General features: G+C 43.0%; 1 protein-coding gene across 1 annotated transcript in view; it reads left to right on the top strand.

Annotated features, from left to right (window-relative positions):
• SH3GL2 (SH3 domain containing GRB2 like 2, endophilin A1) overlaps positions 3,010 to 21,054 on the top strand; it is a 225,627-nt gene continuing 207,582 nt past the window's right edge. The window contains exon 1 of the mRNA XM_018051923.1: positions 3,010 to 3,342. Within this exon, the coding sequence (XP_017907412.1) occupies positions 3,298 to 3,342 (45 nt within the window). The 5' untranslated portion in view covers positions 3,010 to 3,297. The remainder of the gene's footprint in view (positions 3,343 to 21,054) is intronic.

The raw sequence follows: 21,054 nt of genomic DNA, 5'->3' as shown, positions 1-21,054 counted from the left end.
GTGGAAATTTGCTGTATGACACATAGCCCTCACTAGAGGGGTGGGGATGGTGTGAGAGGTGGGAGGGAGGTTCATGAGGGAGGGGACGTATGTATACCTATGGCTGATTCATGTTGATGTATGGCAGAAACCAATAAAATATTGTAAAGCAATTATCCTCCAATTAAAAATAAATGTATTAAAATATATAAATGAATACATTAAAAAAAAAAAAGAATCTAGAGATCAACATGGTGGACCTTATGGACATGAGTAAATGTACCCTGGGCAAACCACTGCTGGGACCTGATTAACCTCACATTACTGGTTTGTCCTGGCTGCTGATGGATCAGTAGCCCCACCTGACTATCAGCAGGACTTTCATCTTTCCCTGTCTGATGTTCTTGCGAAACATGGACTGTCTCTTGCTCTGACATTCCTTTAGAATTTCCTATGGCTCCCCAGAGCTAACTGTGAACTATCTCTAGTTCAGTTCAGTTGCTCAGTTGTGTCCAGCTCTTTGCAATCCCATGAACCACAGCACATCAGGCCTCCCTGTCCATCACCAACTCCCGGAGTGTACCCAAACTCATGTCCATTGAGTCGGTGATGCCGTCCAACCATCTCATCCTCTGTCATCCCCTTCTCCTCCTGCTCTCAATCTTTCCCAGCATCAGGGTCTTTTCAAAACAGTCAGCTCTTTGCATCAGGTGGCCAAAGTATTGGAGTTTCAGCTTCAACATCAGTCCTTCCAATGAATATTCAAGACTGATTTCCTTTAGGATGGACTGGTTGGATCTCCTTGCAGTCCAAGGGACTCTCAGGAGTCTTCTCCAACTCCACAGTTCAAAAGCATCAATTCTTCGGTGCTCAGCTTTCTTTATGGTCCAACTCTCACATCCATACATGACTACCGGAGAACTATCTCTAACTGTTAAGGAAAACACAGGGTAAGAGGTCAGGGTAGGGTCAGTGCCTGGGGTCACCCTTCCTTCTGACTCTCAGGCCTCGGGGCTGAGTCTGTGCACTGCTTCAGTGAGGCTGCAAAGTAGGGAACACACCTCCCCAAGTGAGGCTTTTGTAAGAACACACAGGCCACTTGCCCTGCTTCGTCCGCACTCTGGATTCTGGTTGACAGACCACAACCACCTGAGCTACCCTTAGGGAGGGGAAAGGGCTTTGTCGCATCTTGTTCCAACAGTTAAATTCTCTACCAAGAGGTGACAGTCACTTTCCTCCCTAGCCCACTAGTTAAAACTTGTCACAGCACACGCACTTAACCACAAGGGGTTTGGAAAATGCAATTCCACCTTGTATCTGAAAGGTACCTAAACATCAGGAATGACTTTCACTTTGGAGATCTGCTTCTTTTGCCTGCTTCATTGGTAGCCTGGGATCAGCAGTCCATGTGCTCTTGTTGGTCTGCGCCCCACCACTAACTGCTTGAGTCTGCCTATATGAGTTTCAGTTCACATTATCAAGGGCTGTGATTGGTAGATCAGCTGATGTATAGGATCATCTGTTCGCCCTATGCCCAAGCGGCCTGGCTGGAAGGGTCGGGGCAGGTCTGTGGTTCCTCCCAGGTGGCAGGGGTTGAAGAGACGATGCCAGGCATCCTCAGTACTCCTATTCTGCCATGCTGTTTCTTACTCATTCTTGGCGGTATCTCTCACCTTGGGTTCTGCCATTCTGGCTTTTTCTCCTTATAGCTTTTGGTCCCCACATGGGGACACAATTCAAGTTCTTCTCTATGTGCTTCTTAGTCCTAGAAAAAGCAGATCAAGTGGTTAACGACCAGAATATGGAAGCCAACTAGTGCTGCTCTACCAATTCATCTAGTTACGGCAGAATTTTAAATTTATTTTTAATTTGGTAAAAGTCACATAATATAAAACATACTATTTTAACCATATCTAACTGTACAGTTCGGTGGCACTAAGTACATTCACATGGTTGTGTAACTCTCACCATCATTCATCTCCCAAGATTGTCACCTTCCTAAACTGAAACTCTGTCCCCATTAAACACTAACTCCCGATTCCCTCCACCCTTCCACTCCCGGCTCCTGACACCTACCAATGTACTTTCTGACTCTATGAATTAAACTATTCTAGGTAACTCGTACAAGTGAAACAGTATTTGTCAAGTTACAGTGGTTTTGCTTTAGCCCAATTATGTATACTTTGTTACATATGCAGTATTTGTACAACTTTGATTCATGCTTTTTTACATTATGTAATACTTATTTAATTAATTTAAAATATTTATTTATTTATTTGGCTGCCATAGGTCTTCATTGCTGCTGGGGGACTCAGTAGTTGTAGCGCTCGGGCTTAGTTGCCTGATGACATGTGGGGTCTTAGTTCCCTGAACCTGTGTCCCCTGCATTGGGAGACAGATTCTCAGTCACTGGACAAGTGGGAAGCCCCAATGCTTATTTTGGATTAAATCCTAAATCTACTGTCATAAAGGAATGTCATAGTCATATGTTTTTATAACTGTAAACAGAGGATTAAGTGTTATTACTATAGTAATATCCTACTTCAGTTCTATTTACCTGACCAGCTTTAAGGTTTAACATTTTTTTTCGTCTTTTTAAATCATCAAATTGTGACAGATCTAGGGGAAAAAAAAAAAAAAACCAACAACACGAAAAACAAAAAAACCCAGCATTGGTGGCTTTCCCCAACGTTAAGGAGGCTTAAGGGATAGTGAAACCAGGACAGTGAAATGTTTTCTGCGAACAAGCAAGCAAGGAGCAATGACTTATTCATTACCGCAGAGAGAATACCACTCCTTTCCAGGCGGCAAAGAGGGCAAGCTCAAAGGGCAGGAGAGTTGGCTTAGGCAGCGCCTCTGCGGCTACCTGGAAGCCAAGCAAATCACCCGAGTCTTGCGTGTGCCTGGGTTGCCAACCTGCAGCCGCCGCTGCGCAGTCCTCGGGGCACGAGGACACTCCCGGGGCTGAAGAATGCCCTTGGCCCTCTGAACAAGCTGCCGGGCGGTGCGGCAGAGCCAGGTGCCCTGGCGGCCACCAGTGCCCAGGTAGCGCGTGCCGCAGCACCTGCCGCACCAACCCCGCGCCCGGGGCGGGGCTTCCCGCGTCCCCTTTAAGAGGCTGCATCACCCGCCCCTGACGTCAGGGTGTCTCTCCGCACGAGCCCGCGTCCCGCGCAGCTCCGCGCCCCCGCGCCCACAGCCCCGGCGGCGGCACGAAGAGCGGCGGCCCGGACAGCGCGCCGCCCGGCTCGGTCCTCCCGCCCTGCTCCGCCGCCGCCGGATCCCTGCACCGCAGCCGCCCGCGCGTCCTCCAGCACCATGTCGGTGGCCGGGCTCAAGAAGCAGTTCCACAAAGCCACTCAAGTAAGGCACTAGACAGGTGCGCCGCGCGGCGGTCCCGGGAGGAGCCGCGGGGGGCGCGCTGGGCGCAGGCAGCCGGCCGGGAGCCTGGGGACCCCGGCCCGCGCCGAGCCCTCCCCCGCCTCGCCCCGCCTCGCCCGCCCCGCCCTCCGCGGCAGCGACCCGGGCATCCCGGGGCTCCGTCCTCCACCCCCGGCTGCGGGCGGCGCTGCGGGCGGCGCTGCGGGCTTCCACCGGTCCCGGGCGTCCAGCCTCCTCGCTCAGAGACGCCCGGCATGGCCCAGCGCGGGCGCCGCAGGCAGGGGGCCCGGGGGCCCGGGGGCCGGGGCGGCGCGGCGGGAGATTATGTAAAGTCCCCTCTTCCCTGGTGACCTTGCGGTGTCGGTGCGCCCGGCTGTCCCGGGATGTGCTGGCACGAGAGGTGGCCCTCCCTCGGGGTGGCTGCGGAGATGCCCGCGGTCTGCCCTCCTCGCCTGTGGTCTCGGAATCCCTCCTTCCACAGAGTCCGCGGGCTCCCAAGGAATGGGAGGTTGGGGCTTCCGTCTGGGAAGCTCATGCATTAACTTTTCCTTGGAGAACTCAGTCGTGAAACTCCCTTGAGGCCAAGCCTCGACCGACAGCATTCTGTTTGCCTTTAATTTCCCATGGGTTTTGCAGCTTTAACATTACCAAATCATCATGTATTTCAGCGTATTATTTTTAGCGAGCCTTTTATGTTTTGGATGTGCTCATCTTTACGGGGTTAATAAGCTGTGATTATAATAAAACTTATTTTAGATTCTAATCATTTAAGTCTCGATGGGCTGAGTTGAAAAGTCATACACAGGAAAAATAAGAATATACTTATAATGTGACCTATTTCTTATATAATGAGTACGATTACTGTTTTTTTTTAACCCTCTGAAACAGTTCTAGTTTAAGAGATCTTAAGCTAAGAACTTTGTTGCTTTAACTATTTCTCCTAATTTAGCCTTAAATATTTTTTCATAGAGTTGCCCATAATTAATACCAAGCTTTCTCATTATTTTTTAGAACCTCAGATCTAGTGAGGTTTTCTAAGGCTGCTACAATAACAGTTCTATTGTAAACCACCTCTAGAGAAGGTGAGGGTTATGTTTACAGAATTTTGGTTAAGTTACAGTGACAGACACAGTGTGAACTTCATCCCCTGTGTGCCCATGTGCCGTCTCCATCATCACAGACTTGCCTTTATAGAATCCGTTATATTTGTCAACTTGAGAAATGGAAAAAACTAAGACTATTTTGGTAAAAAATACCATTAATGTATTTTTGCTTTATCACCTTGGATCTTTCTGAGACCTCTGTGCCAGAAATGTTTGCAAATATAAGTGCATTATTGCTGTAATTTGGAAGGCTTCTAATAACTATATACTTCACATTCTTTCAGGGTTACAAAAGCAGCATATATGCTATCCGTAAATTATCAGGCAGGACTTCCTTGATGTAACTAACCATTTTTATTTCCGGTACTTGTCATTTCTACAAAGCACCCTGATCCCCCTTACCCCCAGCACCAAACTGACCAGCACCACACATTTTTTCCACTTTGATGCTGAAGACTTCCTTTATAAACCTTGGTGCCCTAAAAGGCAATTAAGAACCTTGACTTTGGAATGGGAAAGGCTTTAAGATTGACCCATCTCTGCTGTCTGTGACCTTCAGCAAGTTATTTAACTTTTGAATCTGTCTTTGCTAGAATAGGAACCATTTCTTAGAACTGATAGAAGGACAAATGAGTTTGTAGAACACACATAGAAAGTGTTCAATAAATTATTATTAAAAATAGTTTTATTAGTATAAAATACTGATCTATATTAATAATGAGACATGAGGAAATCCTAGCATCTAGGATTTCTAGCTTCGCTGCCTTAACAACAACAACAAAATAATCAAGCCACTCCATTTTAGCTAAGTTATGTGCAACTCTGAAGTTTGGAATAAAAACTTGAATTGTGATATGAAGGAACTTCTTAGAGCTTTGGAGGAGGTCTGTTTGTAATAAGATGAGATTAGTGTCTATCACACGGAATCCAGACACAGAATCACTGTGTCATTTTCTTTCTTGCTTCTTTTTCTTACTGGAAAGCCTTCCATTTTAAAGGTGAAGGGACATACAATCCCTTGTCTATAGCCTAATATAGCACAGTCTTAGAAAGCCCAAGGCAAGTGTTTTTCTTCCTGTGCATGTATGGGCATTTTCAAGGGCTTTTAAAGCCAGTGCTAATGTTTACATGTGACAAAGATACTAAGGGAAATAGCCATGTCCTCCTTTTAAAGCCAGGCCTCCCCCAACCCCCTCTCCCCCACCATACATCCCACGAACCTGATCTTCTCTACAGAGGAAACTTTAGACCTAGAATTACTTCTTTCTGAGAATGGATATGCTAGATTAGATACACTGTGTTTACAAGTGAAAGGCTCCACTTCAGGAACAGCTGTCTTGTCTCTGTGAAATCGAGCGTTTTGCTTATGTGTGTGAGGGGTGATATTTGCATTAATAAAGCAGTATAATTTTCAGTGTTTACCCACTGATTGGAAATCTGATTAGATGTGTCATCACTGTTTTCTTGGTTTGGAAATGATTATTTCTGCCTTGTTGCTGACAATTATTTTCATCTGTGTTCTTTAGAGGTTAAAAAATGCTTTTGCCAAATAAATTTTATTAAAGGGGAAAATCCTTTAAGCTTGAGAACATGTTAGAATAGCAAAAATTGATCATCTTTTTAACTTGAATATACTTTATTACTTAATTGCTCATAAAGATATAATTTATCATGCAATTAGAATAAATAAGATACACCTTACTAAAACTATCAAATAGGGCAAATAGCATGCATTATTCTACTTTTGTGAGTTTTATGCATGTTGAAATTTCATTTTAGCAACAGTAATGCCATTCCCGCCCCCCCCCCCCCATTTGTTGGTTTGAACCAGCAGCAGATTAGGTAAAAATAGCTCTCCAGTTCCAATTAACATGCTGTTCTTACAAAATCTGTGCTTAAAAAAAACACACACACACACACACATTATCAAGCATTTGGTAGGGACATATCTAGCTGTACAGTGAACGTTTTTCAGAGTGAATTTTTTAGTCTCTGTATTAGTTTGGTAGGTTGCAACTAAGTGTCACTTTGTATCAACAAGGAAGTTATCAGTATTTGAGTGCCTTTAACAACATAAATTTATTGTCTCACCCTTTTGAAGACAAGGTGTCATTTGCAACAAAGTATCACAAACTGAGTGCCTTAAATAACATAAATGTATTGTCTCACACTTCTGAAGATAGGGTGTCAGGTGTCAGTAGGGCTTTGCTTCCTCTGAAAGCACTAGGCGAGAATCTGTCCCAGGCCTTTTTCTTAGTTTCTGGTGGTTTGCTGGAGTCTTTGGCCTTTCTTGATTTGTAGACACATCACCCTGATCTGTGCCTTCCTGCTCACATCGTGGTCTCCCTGTTTGTTTCCAAATTTCTCTCTTTTGTGGACACCAGGATAATAGGGTGGGTTGGAAGTCCAACCTACTTGATGGGGATGACCTCATCTTAGGTAATTATACTTGCATGACCTTATTTCTAAATAAGGTCACACTCAGAGATACTGGGGGATAGGACTTTAACGTGAATTTTGGGGGTGAGCATAAATATTCCATAACAAGTCCTTATTTTCCTAAAGTATTTACAGTTTTCTTCTAAATATTGTATTTGATTCAATGTAAAAGGACAGCTCACTCTGTAAATAATAACTTTTTATTGCATAAAAAGAGATATGGTAGTTGGTGGTGGTTTAGTCACTAAGTCGTGTCCTACACTTGTGACCCCATGAACTGTATGTAGCCTGCCAGGCTCCTCTGTCCATGGGATTTCCCAAGCAAAAATACTGGAGTGGGTTGCCCTTTCCTTCTCTGGGGGGATGTTCCAGACCCAGGAGTTGAACCCAGGTCTCCTGCATTGCAAGTGGATTCTTTACTGACGGAGCCCCCAGGGAAGCCCCACATGAGATATGCTTTCTTCTTTTTAGGCTTCACTGGTGGCTCACATGGTAAAGAATCTGCCCACAGTGTGGGAGACCCGGATTTGATCCCTGGGTTGGGAAGATTCCCTGGAGAAGGAAATGATGATCCACTCCAATATTCTTGCCTGAAGAATTCCATGGACAGAGGCAACTGGTGGGCTACAGTTCATGGGGTTGCAACAAGTTGAACACAATTGAGCGAGTTACATTGGCTTCTTTTCAGTGAGTTTGGTTAGTATACATACCTAGCATATTTCAAAAGGATAAAACATATTTGATGAGCCTGTGTTAATTACATATGATATAGCCTGGTAGTAATTATTGTCACATTCAGATTTTTCAACTGGAAACATTTAGTTACATTGGTCTTTTGTACCTTTCTGTTTTAACTAATTTTTTTAGGGTTTCATCGCATTTAAAATGCTGTGTTTTATATAGATGTTTTTCTCTGGAGAATGTTACATGAATCTGTTTATGCGTTTGTTGATTCAGCAAGATTTAAAACTGGTTGTTGTTCAGTCGCTAAGTTGTGCCTGAGATTTTGCAACCCCATGGAGTGCAGCACTCCAAGCTCCCTTGTCCTTCACCGTCTCCAAGTTTGCTCAAATTCATGTCCATTAAATTGATGATGCTGTCTAACCATCTCATCCTCTGCTGCTCCTTAAAACTAAAAATACTTTAAACCTGGTTAAGGTATTTAATTAATTAGCTATGATTTTATCTGAGTGAGGCTCTCAGTTCCTTAATTGCCTGCTGTAAGCTGTAAAATCTCTGCTGCTTTCGAAATTTCAAGTATGGCTCATCTCTATTCCCGCATCCTTTCAGTTTCTTAGCCTGGTGTCTATAATAGACCGCAGAGGGCCTGTTTATTTCCCGAAATTATGCCACATTTTATGTGTGCATTTTTCTGCAGGAGAGTGTCCTTAGCCTACCGCCAGCTTTTTAAAGGAATTCCTAGTCCCTAACTTTCTTCCTCCTAGAATAAAAAATACATTGTAAGAAATTGATCATGTCATCAGGAAAGAATGAAATGGTTCTTATAATACCTTCCTCCGTTTATTTATTTATTTATTTTTTAGTGGGCTTTAGAATGTCTGATCAAAAGGCAGCTTTCTCTGAGTGAATTTTAGGGCAAGCATACATTAAAAAAAAAATTTCTAGAGATGTCAGAATTGAATGGGATGTTTGTGAGAGTGCCATGCTTTTATGATTAGAATAACTTGAGCCATGTTTTTTAAAAAGTTGTTAGTAAGCTCTAATTTCCTGATTGTTTTTTGTAGTTATTGATGTTCAATCACTAAGTTGTGTCTAACTCTTCAACTCCATGGACTGTAGCATGCCAGGCTCCTCTGTTCTCTACTATCTCCCAGAGTTTGCTCAAAAGTTCATGTCCATTGAGTTGGTGGTGCTATTAATGTCTAATCATCTCACCCTCTGCCACCCCCTTCTCCCTTTGCCTACAATCCTTCCTAAGGGTCTTTTCCAATGAGTTGGCTCTTCCCATCAAGGGGCTTAAGTATTGGAGCTTCAGCATCACTCCTTCCAGTGAATATTCAGGGTTGATTTCCTTTAGGATGGACTGCTTTGCTCTTCTTTCTGTCCAAGGGACTCTCAAGAGTCTTCTCCAGCACCATGATTTGAAAACATCAGTTCTTTGGCACTCAGCCTTCTTTATGATCTGACCCTCACAACTGTACGTGACTGTTGATACACTTGGCAAATGAGCCTGTTGAGTGTTTGGACTGAGTGTGTTGACTGAGAATTTTGCTTGAGACTGAGATTCTTCTTTTTTAAAAATAATTGTATTTGTGGCTGTGCTGGGTCTTTGTTGCTGTGTGAGGGCTTGTCCTAGCTGCGGGGATTGGAGGCTACTCTGGTTGCGGTGAGCAGGCTTCTCGTTGCCATGGTTTCTCTTGTGGAGCACGGGCTCTATGGTGCTGGACTTCATGTGGCATGTGGGCTCAGGAGTTGTGGTTCCCAGGCCCGAGAGTACAGGCTCAAGAGTTGTAGTGTGTAGACTTGGTTGCTCCACTTGCAGCCTGTAGTATCTTTCTGGACCAGGGATGGAACCTGTGTCTCCTGCATTGGCAGGTGGATTCTTTACCGCTGGGCCACCAGGGAAGCTCCTGAAATTCTCTGTGATTAAAGTGTTTGTTGTTGACATGGTTATATTTATGCAAGGGCCCCTCCCACCCCCACAATGATTCCTTAATGTTTTAAATTGAGTTTATATGAATATTGGTTTCAGTCTCCTTGGAAAATTTAAAGTACCTTCCAAGTTAATTATAAATACCCTTGAAAATGGTAAGACTTGGTTGGGTAAGATGGTGACTGTTTTGGGAAGAAGTGTGATTTTGGAGGGAGGACTTTATATTGGGCTGCTTCCGCTGGCAGAGAAGCTTCCATTCTGCAGAGCCCTTGTGCTGCATGAAGGTTTCTGGAGCCCTGGGCTTTCTTTAGAGTGGGCAGTTTGAGGAAGTGAGCAGAAGGGAAGACTGTTGATAAGTGAATAATGAGAACTGTGAGGTGAGTTCAAGAGCAGCTCCAGGGTTCAGAGTGGTGGGGCTTTCCTGGGATGAGTAGTCCTTCAGATGGCCAGATAGGCAAGAGAGTAGGGGTAAGGAAATCAAAGGATGTCCGTGGCTTTCCTTTTCCTCTTTTCTGTACTTTCAATCCTTTGTGCCCTTGCTCTCTCTCTCTATATATATTTTATGTGATCAGTTGAGTGTGGACTTAAGTAGAGAACAAAGAAGTTTAGGTAAACAAAGTTTACTATACTCACAGGTCCTGGAGAGAGAGAATCACTGCACACTGAGACGGGGCCACATGGGGGGGGGGGCCAGGAAAGTGGATTCAGCCCAGCAGGTGGGGAGCCAAGAGAGGAGACCCATGGACAAAATGGACAAGCACCTTTATGGAAGGTCAGGATGGAGTACACAAGAAAAGGCATGAGGGACTCTCCTTGATGCATGAGAATGTCACTAGGTCACAGGCAGAGAAAGGACATTGTGGTCGGGCCCACCTTATCACATGGGTGCACTTAGTCACCTGGGTGGGGTGCTCACAGCTTGAGCGTGTGGGGATATTGAGGGAGCAGGAAACAAAATATGAAGTTTTAAAAATTTTACAGTGCAACCTCTCTCTTTCTTTTCTTTCTTTCTTTCTTTCTTTCTTTCTTTTTTTTTTTTTTTTGTGGTTTGCTGCTGTTGCTGCTGCTGCTGCTAAGTCGCTTCAGTCCTGTCTGACTCTGTGCGACTCCATAGACGGCAGCCCACCAGGCTCCTCTGTCCCTGGGATTCTCCAGCCAAGAACACTGGAGTGGGTTGCCATGTCCTTCTCCAGTGCATGAAAGTGAAGTTGCTCAGTCGTGTCCGACTCCTAGCGACCCCATGGACTGCAGCCTATCAGGCTCCTCCACCCATGGGACTTTCCATGCAAGAATACTGGAGTGGGTTAGATTTTCTTTACTTCCCTGATCAGTTTGGAGCCCAAAGTTTAAGAGTGATTTATATGGTCTATGATGGATAATAAAGACTAAGAAGAGAAATATGTCTAGCTGTAACTTTTAAAATACCTTGTTGTGAGACCCTGCCAAGTGTGCCTGCAGACTATCAACAAAATGTTTTCAAATGATATGGAGACCTTGGCTGAGTCTGATGCTTTGGGAAATAACTTTACTATTTATGAAGATGTTGCATCTAGTACAGCTTCTGTATTCAGAAATGATCTTCTTGCTTTGCTCTAAACTCCTCCAATTATATACAGTATGATGACTGTGGAGAAGCTATCCCCCATTCTTTAGACCCATTTAGCTCCTAGGAGATTTGCTCAGAAAGATGGGCTCAATAAAAAACAGAAATGGTATGGAACTAACAGAAGCAGAAAATATTAAGAAGAGGTGGCAAGAATACACAGAAAAACTGTACAAAAAAGATCTTCACAACCCAGATAATCACGATGGTGTGATCACTCATGATGGTGTGATGTCACCTAGAGCCAGACATCCTGGAATGTGAAGTCAAGTGGGCCTTAGAAAGCATCAATATGAACAAAGCTAGTGGAGGTAATGGAATTCCAGTTGAACTATTTCAAATCCTAAAAGATGATGCTGTGAAAGTGCTGCACTCAATATGCCAGCAAATTTGGAAAACTCAGCAGTGGCCACAGGACTGGAAAAAGTCAGTTTTCATTCCAATCCCAAAGAAAGGCAATGCCAAAGAATACTCAAACTATTGCACAATTGCACTCATCTCACACGCTAGCAAAGTAATGCTCAAAATTCTCCAAGTCAGGCTTCAGCAATACATGAACCGTGAAATTCCAGATGTTCAAGCTGGTTTTAGAAAAGGCAGAGGAACCAGAGATCAAATTGCCAACACCTGCTGGATCATCGAAAAAGCAAGAGAGTTCCAAAAAAACATCTGTTTCTGCTTTATTGGCTATGCCAAAGGCTTTGACTGTGTGGATCACAATAAACTGTGGAAAATTCTGAAGGAGAGGGAAATACCAGACCACCTGTCCTACCTCTTGAGAAACCTGTATGCAGGTCAGGAAGCAACAGTTAGAACTGGACATGGAACAACAGACTGGTTCCAAATAGGAAAAGGAGTACGTCAAGGCTGTATATTGTCAGCCTGCTTATTTAACTTATATGCAGAGTACATCATGAGAAACGCTGGGCTGGAAGAAGCACAAGCTGGAATCAAGATTGCCAGGAGAAATATCAATAACCTCAGGTACGCAGATGACACCACCCTTATGGCAGAAAGTGAAGAGGAACTAAAAAGCCTCTTGATGAAAGTGAAAGAGGAGAGTGAAAAAGTTGGCTTAAAGCTCAACGTTCAGAAAACTAAGATCATGGCATCCGGTCCCATCACTTCACGGCAAATAGATGGGAAAACAGTGGAAACAGTGTCAGACTTTATTTTTTGGCCTCCAAGGTGACTGCAGATGGTGACTGCAGCCATGAAATTAAAAGACGCTTCCTCCTTGGAAGGAAAGTTATGACCAACCTAGACAGCACATTAGAAAGCAGAGACATTATTTTGTCAACAAAGGTCTGTCTAGTCAAGGCTATGGTTTTTCCAGTAGTCATGCATGGATGTGAGAGTTGGACTATAAAGAAAGCTGAGCACCAAAGAATTGATGCTTTTGAACTCATGGTGTCGGAGATGACTCTTGAGAGTCCCTTGGACTGCAAGGAGATCCAACCCGTCCATCCTAAAGGAGATCAGTCCTGGGTGTTCATTGGAGGGACTGATGTTGAAGCTGAAACTCCAATCTTTGGGCCACCTGATGTGAAGAGCTGACTCATGTGATGTGACTGATGCTGGGAGGGATTGGGGACAGGAGGCAAAGGGGACGACAGAGGATGAGACGGTTGGATGGTATCACCGATTCAATGGACACGAGTTTTGGGGGACTGCAGGAGTTGGTGATAGACAGGGAGGCCTGATGTGCTGTGGTTCATGGGGTCGCAAAGATTCAGACACGACTGAGCGACTCAACTGAACTGATTGTCTAGCCTCTTCCAAATTGTGGTATCTGATAGAAACAGAAGTATCTTTCTCATAATTCAAATTGAATTTATGAACAGATCCTTATTGGAGCAGTTTAAGCAATATCTTAGTATCAAGGTAGGCAGATATGGTTTGCCTTGCTTTTTAGTGTACAAGAAACATCACCCACAGTGAACACTCCCACTTGGAAAAGGGAAGAATGGAAATCATGGCCTTTGTGCTTCATAACAGTGGTGCCACCTGCTGAGTAAGCCTTGTGCAATCTCCAGCCCCTACTGAAGAGGAAGTTCCTTGGCTTTACCCTGTTTCTGCAATCTGGGAAGAACTCTCTTGTTCTCTCTCTAATCTGGCTAAATTTAATGAGAGTGACAAGGAGTGTGGCCTCTGGATGCTGCATAGATTCTTTAGTTGGCTTCCTATTTATTTAAACTTGGTTGTCACTTTACAGTCCCAAGCTTTAAACTACGAACTGCTCATGGCTGATTTGACTGGTGACATTTCTTCAAAAAATCTGAAGGCTTCTCCAGTTTTCTTCTTGTCATTTCATCTGCCAGTTACCACATGGAATCTTTCTCTTCTCCATTGGATCCATTCAGTCTGTCTTAGATCTCATTTTCAACCAGTACATTTGGTTTTTGTTATCTGTACTTTGAAAGATGTTCTGATGCTTTGGTTTAGCCAACATGTCTTAATGGATCTTTGCTACTCAAAGCTCTTTTTATTCTTATTGCTGTTATATGCTTCAGGAATCCAAAATAAGTTCTGCCATCTTTAACACATAATTTTCAAGGTTGCCAAAGGGAAAGTGTCTGTTGCAACAAGCATGGAGATATTCATGGGCCAAACCTGGAAGAGGAGTGTGGTTGGCCGAATGTTAAGACCTTCAGTGACCCTCCCTATTGTACAGGCCCCGTCCCTTTGAGTGTAGGTCAGCCTGTCACTATGGAAAGATGTCTCCTGAGATTATTCCTTTATATGGCAAAAGGGAGATTATACAGTTGGGATTAATCTAATCCCATGAGCCCTTTAAAAGAAGAGCATTTTGGGGGGGGGGGCGTTGGGCTGGTAGCAGAAGAGGAGGTCAGAAAGGACTGGCTGTGCTGCTGCTATTTAAAGATGAAGGGGCCATGTGAGAAAGAGTGTATTTCCTCTCTAGGAGCAGAGAGAAGCTCTTGGATGGCAGCCCGTAAGGAAACAGGGACCTTCTAAGGTCCACAGCCTTGAAGAACTGAATTCTGCCAACGATGTGAGGGGAAGGAGACTTCTTCCCAGAGTCTGCAGAGAGGAGCCCAGTCTAGCTGACAGACACCCTGCGGGCTCATGAGACTCTAAGCAGGGAACCCAGGCAAGCTGGCCCAACCTGTAGAAGTCTGACCTAACAAATAGCTATTGTTTTCAACTGTTACGTTTGTGGTAATTTGTTATCCAACAACAGAAAACTAATAGAAGGAATAGTCATTTATGTTTGTGTTCAGTTGGCTGGAACTTGTAACCTGGCCAAACCTTGGAATGCCTCAGTTCAAGGGAAGAAGGGAGGAGGCTGGGAACTGTGGTCTCTCCATGTACCCAGAATGTAGAAGTGGGTGCTGGTAACACATTTATCTGTATGTGTGCTTACGATTGTATATATGTACACACATATACACATACAATGTAAACACTGACACATAAAACTTAAGTCTCATTTGCTGTCAAGATTTTCTCATTACATAAGCCTCTTTTAATATGTGCTATATTTTAGAGTTCTCCCCCTATGTTTAGTTATTGAGATTTTTCCCTGGTGAAACACAATTTTCTTTTTGTAGTCCCTGATTAGTTTTAAACAGCGAGGCTGTTAATTACTTTCTGAGCATCCTCTTCGCTTGGTAGGCTGGTAGCACAGTGACAATTTCATGAACTTTGGAATGGAGAGGCTATAGAACATTGGAGAGTTTTTTAAATTGTCAGTTTCCAATAAGGCATCAGGGAATCTTTACCAGTGAGAGTAGAGTGCTCGACTGTTCACTGTACATCTGTTTGCTTGTGGAAGACTGATGCCAGTGTAGATGCAGGGAAATGCCCTTATCTTGCACGGGCATGTTAGACAGCTACATGGTAGTTTGACGTTGCTCATTAAGTAGTTGTTGAGAGCTCCAGACGCCTGTGGCGCACTTGTTTGTCAGTGATGTGTTTGCTTCACGCTCTTTGACATGACTAGGAGATCCAAAGCCCTGAGTGGGTTTCTAGGTGTAGCAGGTGGACAGTGCCAGACATCTATTGGAAAGGATGAGGTCTTGCACCCTGAGGTGTCCCATGAGGACTTGGTGTCGTTGGACAGCTTGGTCCAGGAGAGAGAAGTCAGACACTCTTTGGGTCTGAGTGAAGTAACCTAAAGGTGATGTATCCTGTAGGAATTGATTGCAGAGTGGGTAATCACCATTCTGTAATTGTCCAGCTCTCACCTTTGTCATTCCCTGCGGTTACAGCTGCTCACTGAAGTGACAGGGATGCTTCTTTATGTTGCATGAATGCTGGCCATGTTTATTTTATTCATTAAACTGCTCAAGTGGCTACTTCTGGGCAAGAGGCATTGCAAACCCAAACCTTTGGCTCTGGCTGGCCTCCATCGTGTTTGTAGACTGACTGAGTGAAGTGCTTTCTGGAGATGTTCTGTTCATTACAGTTACCAAGACTTTACTCATGCAAGTTAATATCTTATTATCCAGAGATTCTATTCTACTTCTTAACGCTCAACTTTTCACTTGAATACTGTCTCCTATTCCACTTTTTAATTAAGTTTAACAAGCAAATTTGTTTTTCATTTAGCTCTTTTCTGCCCATGGCATCCCTTACTCTCTGTGCGTCTTTGGCCTTTTCGGAGCTCACAAATCCAAGTTCTTTAGATTTTCTACTTTTTTTGGTCTTTACCTTTACCATAAATCCAAACCAGAATTTCTAGACAGATGCTTATAATGCTCATCATCTATTTCTTCTCTAAATTTTTTGATATAGACATGGAAAACTCCTTTTTCTTAGCTCCAACAGAAGCTAGGAAAACTTAATTGTTTACAAAATTTAAATTGGTCAGCAGGTATTTTGTGATAATTAAGATGCATTTAATTCATTTTTTACAAGCTCTTTCAGCTACTTTCTATGTCTCAGGATATGTGCATTTAAATCCTTTAGGTACATATTAACCATAAATCACCTTATATGAAAGAATATGTTCTAAACAGAAAGCTTATCATAAAATCTCTATATCAGTGCATTTGTCTAAATATGATTACTGTTACTCTACTTTTATGAAGCAGTGAGTTATGCTGATATCATGTGATGTGTATTTGCTTGCCCTTTATAAATTTAAATTATTGCTGTCTACTGGTTGCTGCCACAAATGATCAGATGAATTTCTATAGGCTCTTCTGACTTCTTTAGGCGCTTTCCATAGGTTATTGCAGAATAATTTGACTATTCCCCATACTTGACCTTCATTTTTATCATCATGACTTTTGGGCATCTTCATTCATCTTTAGTTTACTGACTTTAATTTAAAATGACTCATATCACTTTGATAGATGGAAAAGCCACATTATGGTAAATAGAGATATAGGAAATTATCATACAAAAAAGAGAGTTAAGTCCTACATACTCTTCTTGCTTGAGTAAGTCCATGAGCTTGAAGTTTATTCTGCTTTTGTTAACAGGAAATTAACAAATGTTAGGCAAGCAGTGAATATCCTAACAACACACTGAAGGCTTTTTCCTTCAGAACGATTGTAAGAAGACTAAAGCAAATGATATCTTCATTGAAGGAATCAGTGTTATTGAGGACACAAGTCTGCGTCAACTGTGTTGTTTAAAACTTGCCCCCTCCCAAATTTCACTGCATAAATGGTTGACTGTTTTCTGACCTTCAGGGAATTTTCCACCCATGATGTGATTTGATCATGTATCATAAAAGGGAAGTCATTTGTTTAGAGCAGCAGTGAGTCATCTGTGCTTAATGTTCAGAAGGGAGGCAGAGGAATGCTTCAAGAGGAACTCTTGAAATCATTCAGAAAGTGGTGAAAGACTGGCCATCATTAGTGTGCAACAGGATCAGTAGGGGCCAGGGTTTAGGAGCTCAGAAACTTCAGATGTCCTCCTGGTTTTCCCATTCTGAGAACCTGTGAGACACTGGACAAATTGCTCATCACTTAATTTCATCTCAACCCCCACATCTCCCAACTCCTAAGTTCCACAGCTGAGGCAAGATGGACATGAATATAGGTTTTGACATTCAAGCTTCTTGTCTCGTTTCCCTCTGATTCATATCTGAATGGAGCTATTAATCATCTTTCTAAAGAACAGCTCTAACTTTGCCCCCTCCCGCCCGCACTTAAAGCTCATCAGTGATCCTTATGGCTCCCACCCTAAAGCCCTCGTCAGCCCCATGAGAGAGTTTGGAGTGTGGTCCGAGGTGTGTCACCCGCTTAGCGTCATCTCTCACAGCTCTGCAAGCGTGTGACTGCCCCTTACCTAGTCTCTGGGCACTGCACACACCTCGCTGCTTTTCAGCCTTCACATTGTGCTGGCCTCTGTGTGGAAACTCCCCTCCCCTCTGTTCCACTTTATAGTTGACGAATCACTGCTTCTGTTTCCAGTCTCAGCTTGATAATTTCTTAGATATCTTTCCCTCGTTTGGCGTGGGTAAGATGCCCTGCCATGTGTGATGGGAACTGCCTGGCTAGTGTGTCTCTTAAGCACAGGGCTTGGCCCACTGCGCTGCTTGTTGGCTTGCTTCCCCGCGGATACCCCCCTGGGTGGGTCTAAAGAAAGGAACTCTGTTTAGCTCTTCACTGTTTCCTCAATGCCTGTTCCTTAGTGGGCATTCAGTACATGCTTGTTGAATGAATGCCCCCTTACTGTTTCTTCTCTTTTTATCCATATTTATATATCATTAATGGAGAGGGAAATGGCAACCTACTCCATTATTCTTGCTTGGAGAATCCCATGGACAGAAGAGCCTGAAGGGCTACAATCCATAGGATCACAAAGAGTCAAACACAATTGAAGTCAGGCACAATTGAAGCAATTTAGCACAAAAAGGGTTATTTTGTATATGTATTTTTAAGTTCATTTCTGCTTAAAGACACATCACATGTTTTAAGGGTTAATTTAAAAGTTAAAATATGCTTTTATAAAATTAGAAATTAAAAATAAACTTTAATGATAAAAATGGCTACCATGGTAGTTAATTCATTAATTACCCAAGCCAGCCTCATAAGAACATTATTATTCCCATTTCATAGATGAAGAAACTAAAGCACAGAGTAGTTAGATAAGTTGCCCAAGGTTACACAGCTTTGGTGGCAGAGTTAGGATTTTTGTTCAGACTGCCTAGTTTCAGAGTTAATAACTGCCAGTAAATTTCAATTATGAGCCCAATGCCAGCCTTAAATGTCAAACTAAGAGATATATGAAAATGCTTAGTAGTCAGTAAGATAAAGATGAACACTTTAATAGAAAAATAGAAACAAATATGGAAAAGCAATACAGCTTTCCCTTGTTATCCACAGGAAATTTATACCAGGACCTCTACAGATACTAACATCCATGGAAGCTCAAGTCCCTTGTATAATGGTGAGGTACAGTTTGTCTTCCATATCTGCAGGTTCTGCATCTGTGAGAACAGAGAGTTGATGGTATAGGAAAGGACTGCAAGTGGCCAGGATACAGATAAAAAAGTCGTGGAAATCAAACAGCAGTTTATGACATTCATCGTGTTTACATCAGCACGGATTAAAAGGGCTGATAACATTCTGAGTCAGCAAAGGTGTAAGTGTGTGGGCTCTCTTTTAATGGTGGGAGGGTGGCTATCAGCAGTTTTCTTCCTTGTGATTCTGTTTTTAGGACTCTATTTACAGAAATGTGTGAGCTTCCAACACTTGTGTGCACCTTAGTACACTTTTGTAGTTATTGTAGTGAAAAGTTGGAAAGAACCTAAATATTAAGTGATAAGGGATAGAGAAGTAAATTGTCTGTATCACAGAGTATCTATAGCCATTGTGTCCATAGGCAGGTATTTATCAGTGTAGGGAGGTATTTATGATGATTGCTAAGAAGAACAGACCATAAAACAGATATGCAGTAGGTCTAATGTTGGGAAAAAGAGCTGCAATAGTAAATAAAATACTCTGAGAATTTATATGCCAGGCATTTGGCTATAATGCTGAAAGATTATTTTTAAAATTAACATTTAAACAGTGGTTTTTCCTCGTCAGTTGGGCTTATTGAGGAGCAGTTTGTGTTTCTGCATTTGTCTTTTGTAATTGGGCTTCCCTGGTGGCTCAGCTGGTAAAGAATCCACCTGCAGTGCAGAGACCCTGGTTCGATTCTGGGGTTGAGAAGATCAGCTGGAAAAGGATAGACTATCCACTCCGGTATTCTTGAGCTTCCTTGGTGCCTCAGCTGGTAAAGAATCCACCTGCAATGCAGGAGACTTGGGTTCAAACACTGGGTTGGGAAGATCCCTGGAGAAGGGAAAGGCTGCAGTATTAAATAAAATACCCTGAGAATTTATATGCCAGGCGCTTTCTATAGTGCTCTAAGATTATTTTTAAAATTAACATTTAAACAGTGATTTTTACGGGTCAGTTGGTCTTATCGAGGAGCAGTTTGTGTTTCTGCATTTGTCTTTTGTAATTAGATTTTGGTTGTGGTGGCTTAGTCACTCAGTCATGTCCAGTTCTTGCAGTTCTGTGGGCTGTTGTGCCCAAGTCACGAAATCTCCCAGTGACCACCAGGGAGCCGGTATCCGATGCAAAAGCAAGAGAGTTTTTATTACCAAGCTCGAGCTGGGGCTCCCACCACCGACGCAGCGGCTATAGGGAGGGAGCCCCAAGTTTCGGGTTACATTGCTTATATAGGGAATATTCAGGTGAAAGGGTAACAAAAAGGGGTGTTCAGGCTGAAGGACTACTGATTGGTTACCCTCTTCTATAGGGTCGTGTGTGGATCTCTGATTGGTTTTTTTTTTTCACTTACACAGTGAATCATTATTTCACAAAGGTAAATCATCACTTCCACGGTAAATCACAAATGTAAATCATTACTTCCAAGGTAAATCACAAATGTCACAAATGTAAATCATTACTTCCAAGGTAAATCACAAATGTAAATCATTACTTCCAAGGTAAATCACAAATCCTTGAACTTAAAGTCAGGAGGTTTATCTTAAGGGCTGATTGGCTCATGCATAGCGGGGCAAGTTTAGGCAGTATCCAAAGTCTAAGTCTGTTTGCCTGGTACCTTTGCAAAATGGAGCTCTTTTACAAGATGGAGTAGCTTAGGCTCTTCATTCTCCCCTTCTCAAGGACCCAAGACAGACCCAATTATGGGTCTGTAGTTAGCTTTATATTGTCTTTTACCAGGGGTGGGTTTGTTAGGGCTGCATATTGGGACCTAAGCACCCTAAGCTGCACCATGTTGATGTGGCCTTTGATAAAGTTTATCAACTTGTTTAGTAGACATGGTCTGAAGGTGAATAGCAAGAGTAAAATGATCAGGGGCCCAGCCAGAGAAGATGAGGGTCGTGAGCCAGGGAGATGAACTGAACCAGGATTCAAACTTTTCTCTTTCTCTTTTTCTCTGACTCAGCCCTTCTCTCATCTTGGCCAGGGACTCCCTGACTAACCCCGAGTGATTCACATAAAAACAACATTCTTCCCTTAACACAGCACATAGGCCCCCTGAGAGACTTCATACTCAAGATACTTCTTGGGAATTGGGGCAGAGGTCTCTTTCTTCTGTAACTTCTTCCTGCTGTGCATGGGTGTAGGCCTGCCTAGCAGAGCAGAAGTCTCTCTCTACCTGATCTAAGTTGGGGTTTTTCACATCTGAAACCAGCTTAAAATGGTGGTATCCAAGCCTGACACGACTCAGAAAACTCAAATGTTTAGCAATACAAGATCTAATCTCAAAATACACCCATAGCATCACCTAGTTATTTCCCAGGATATCTGAACCATAGATACTCTATTTTGACTTTTAACTGTAACTTTTCCTTGATAGCCAAAGCAGGTCTCACTGTTAATGACGTCAATGTTTCTCTAGGTACGAGAAGATGCAAGGATTGGGATTCATAAAATCTTTTCCTGAAAAGATCTAACTATCTGAAGGCCTGTTCTGCCAGTTTTTTCCAGAGCACA

This window comes from Capra hircus, chromosome 8 (assembly GCF_001704415.2).
Source record: "Capra hircus breed San Clemente chromosome 8, ASM170441v1, whole genome shotgun sequence".
NCBI lineage: Eukaryota > Metazoa > Chordata > Mammalia > Artiodactyla > Bovidae > Capra > Capra hircus.
The sequence above is the reverse complement of the archived record's forward strand: the minus strand, read 5'-3'. Positions and strand labels throughout refer to the sequence as shown.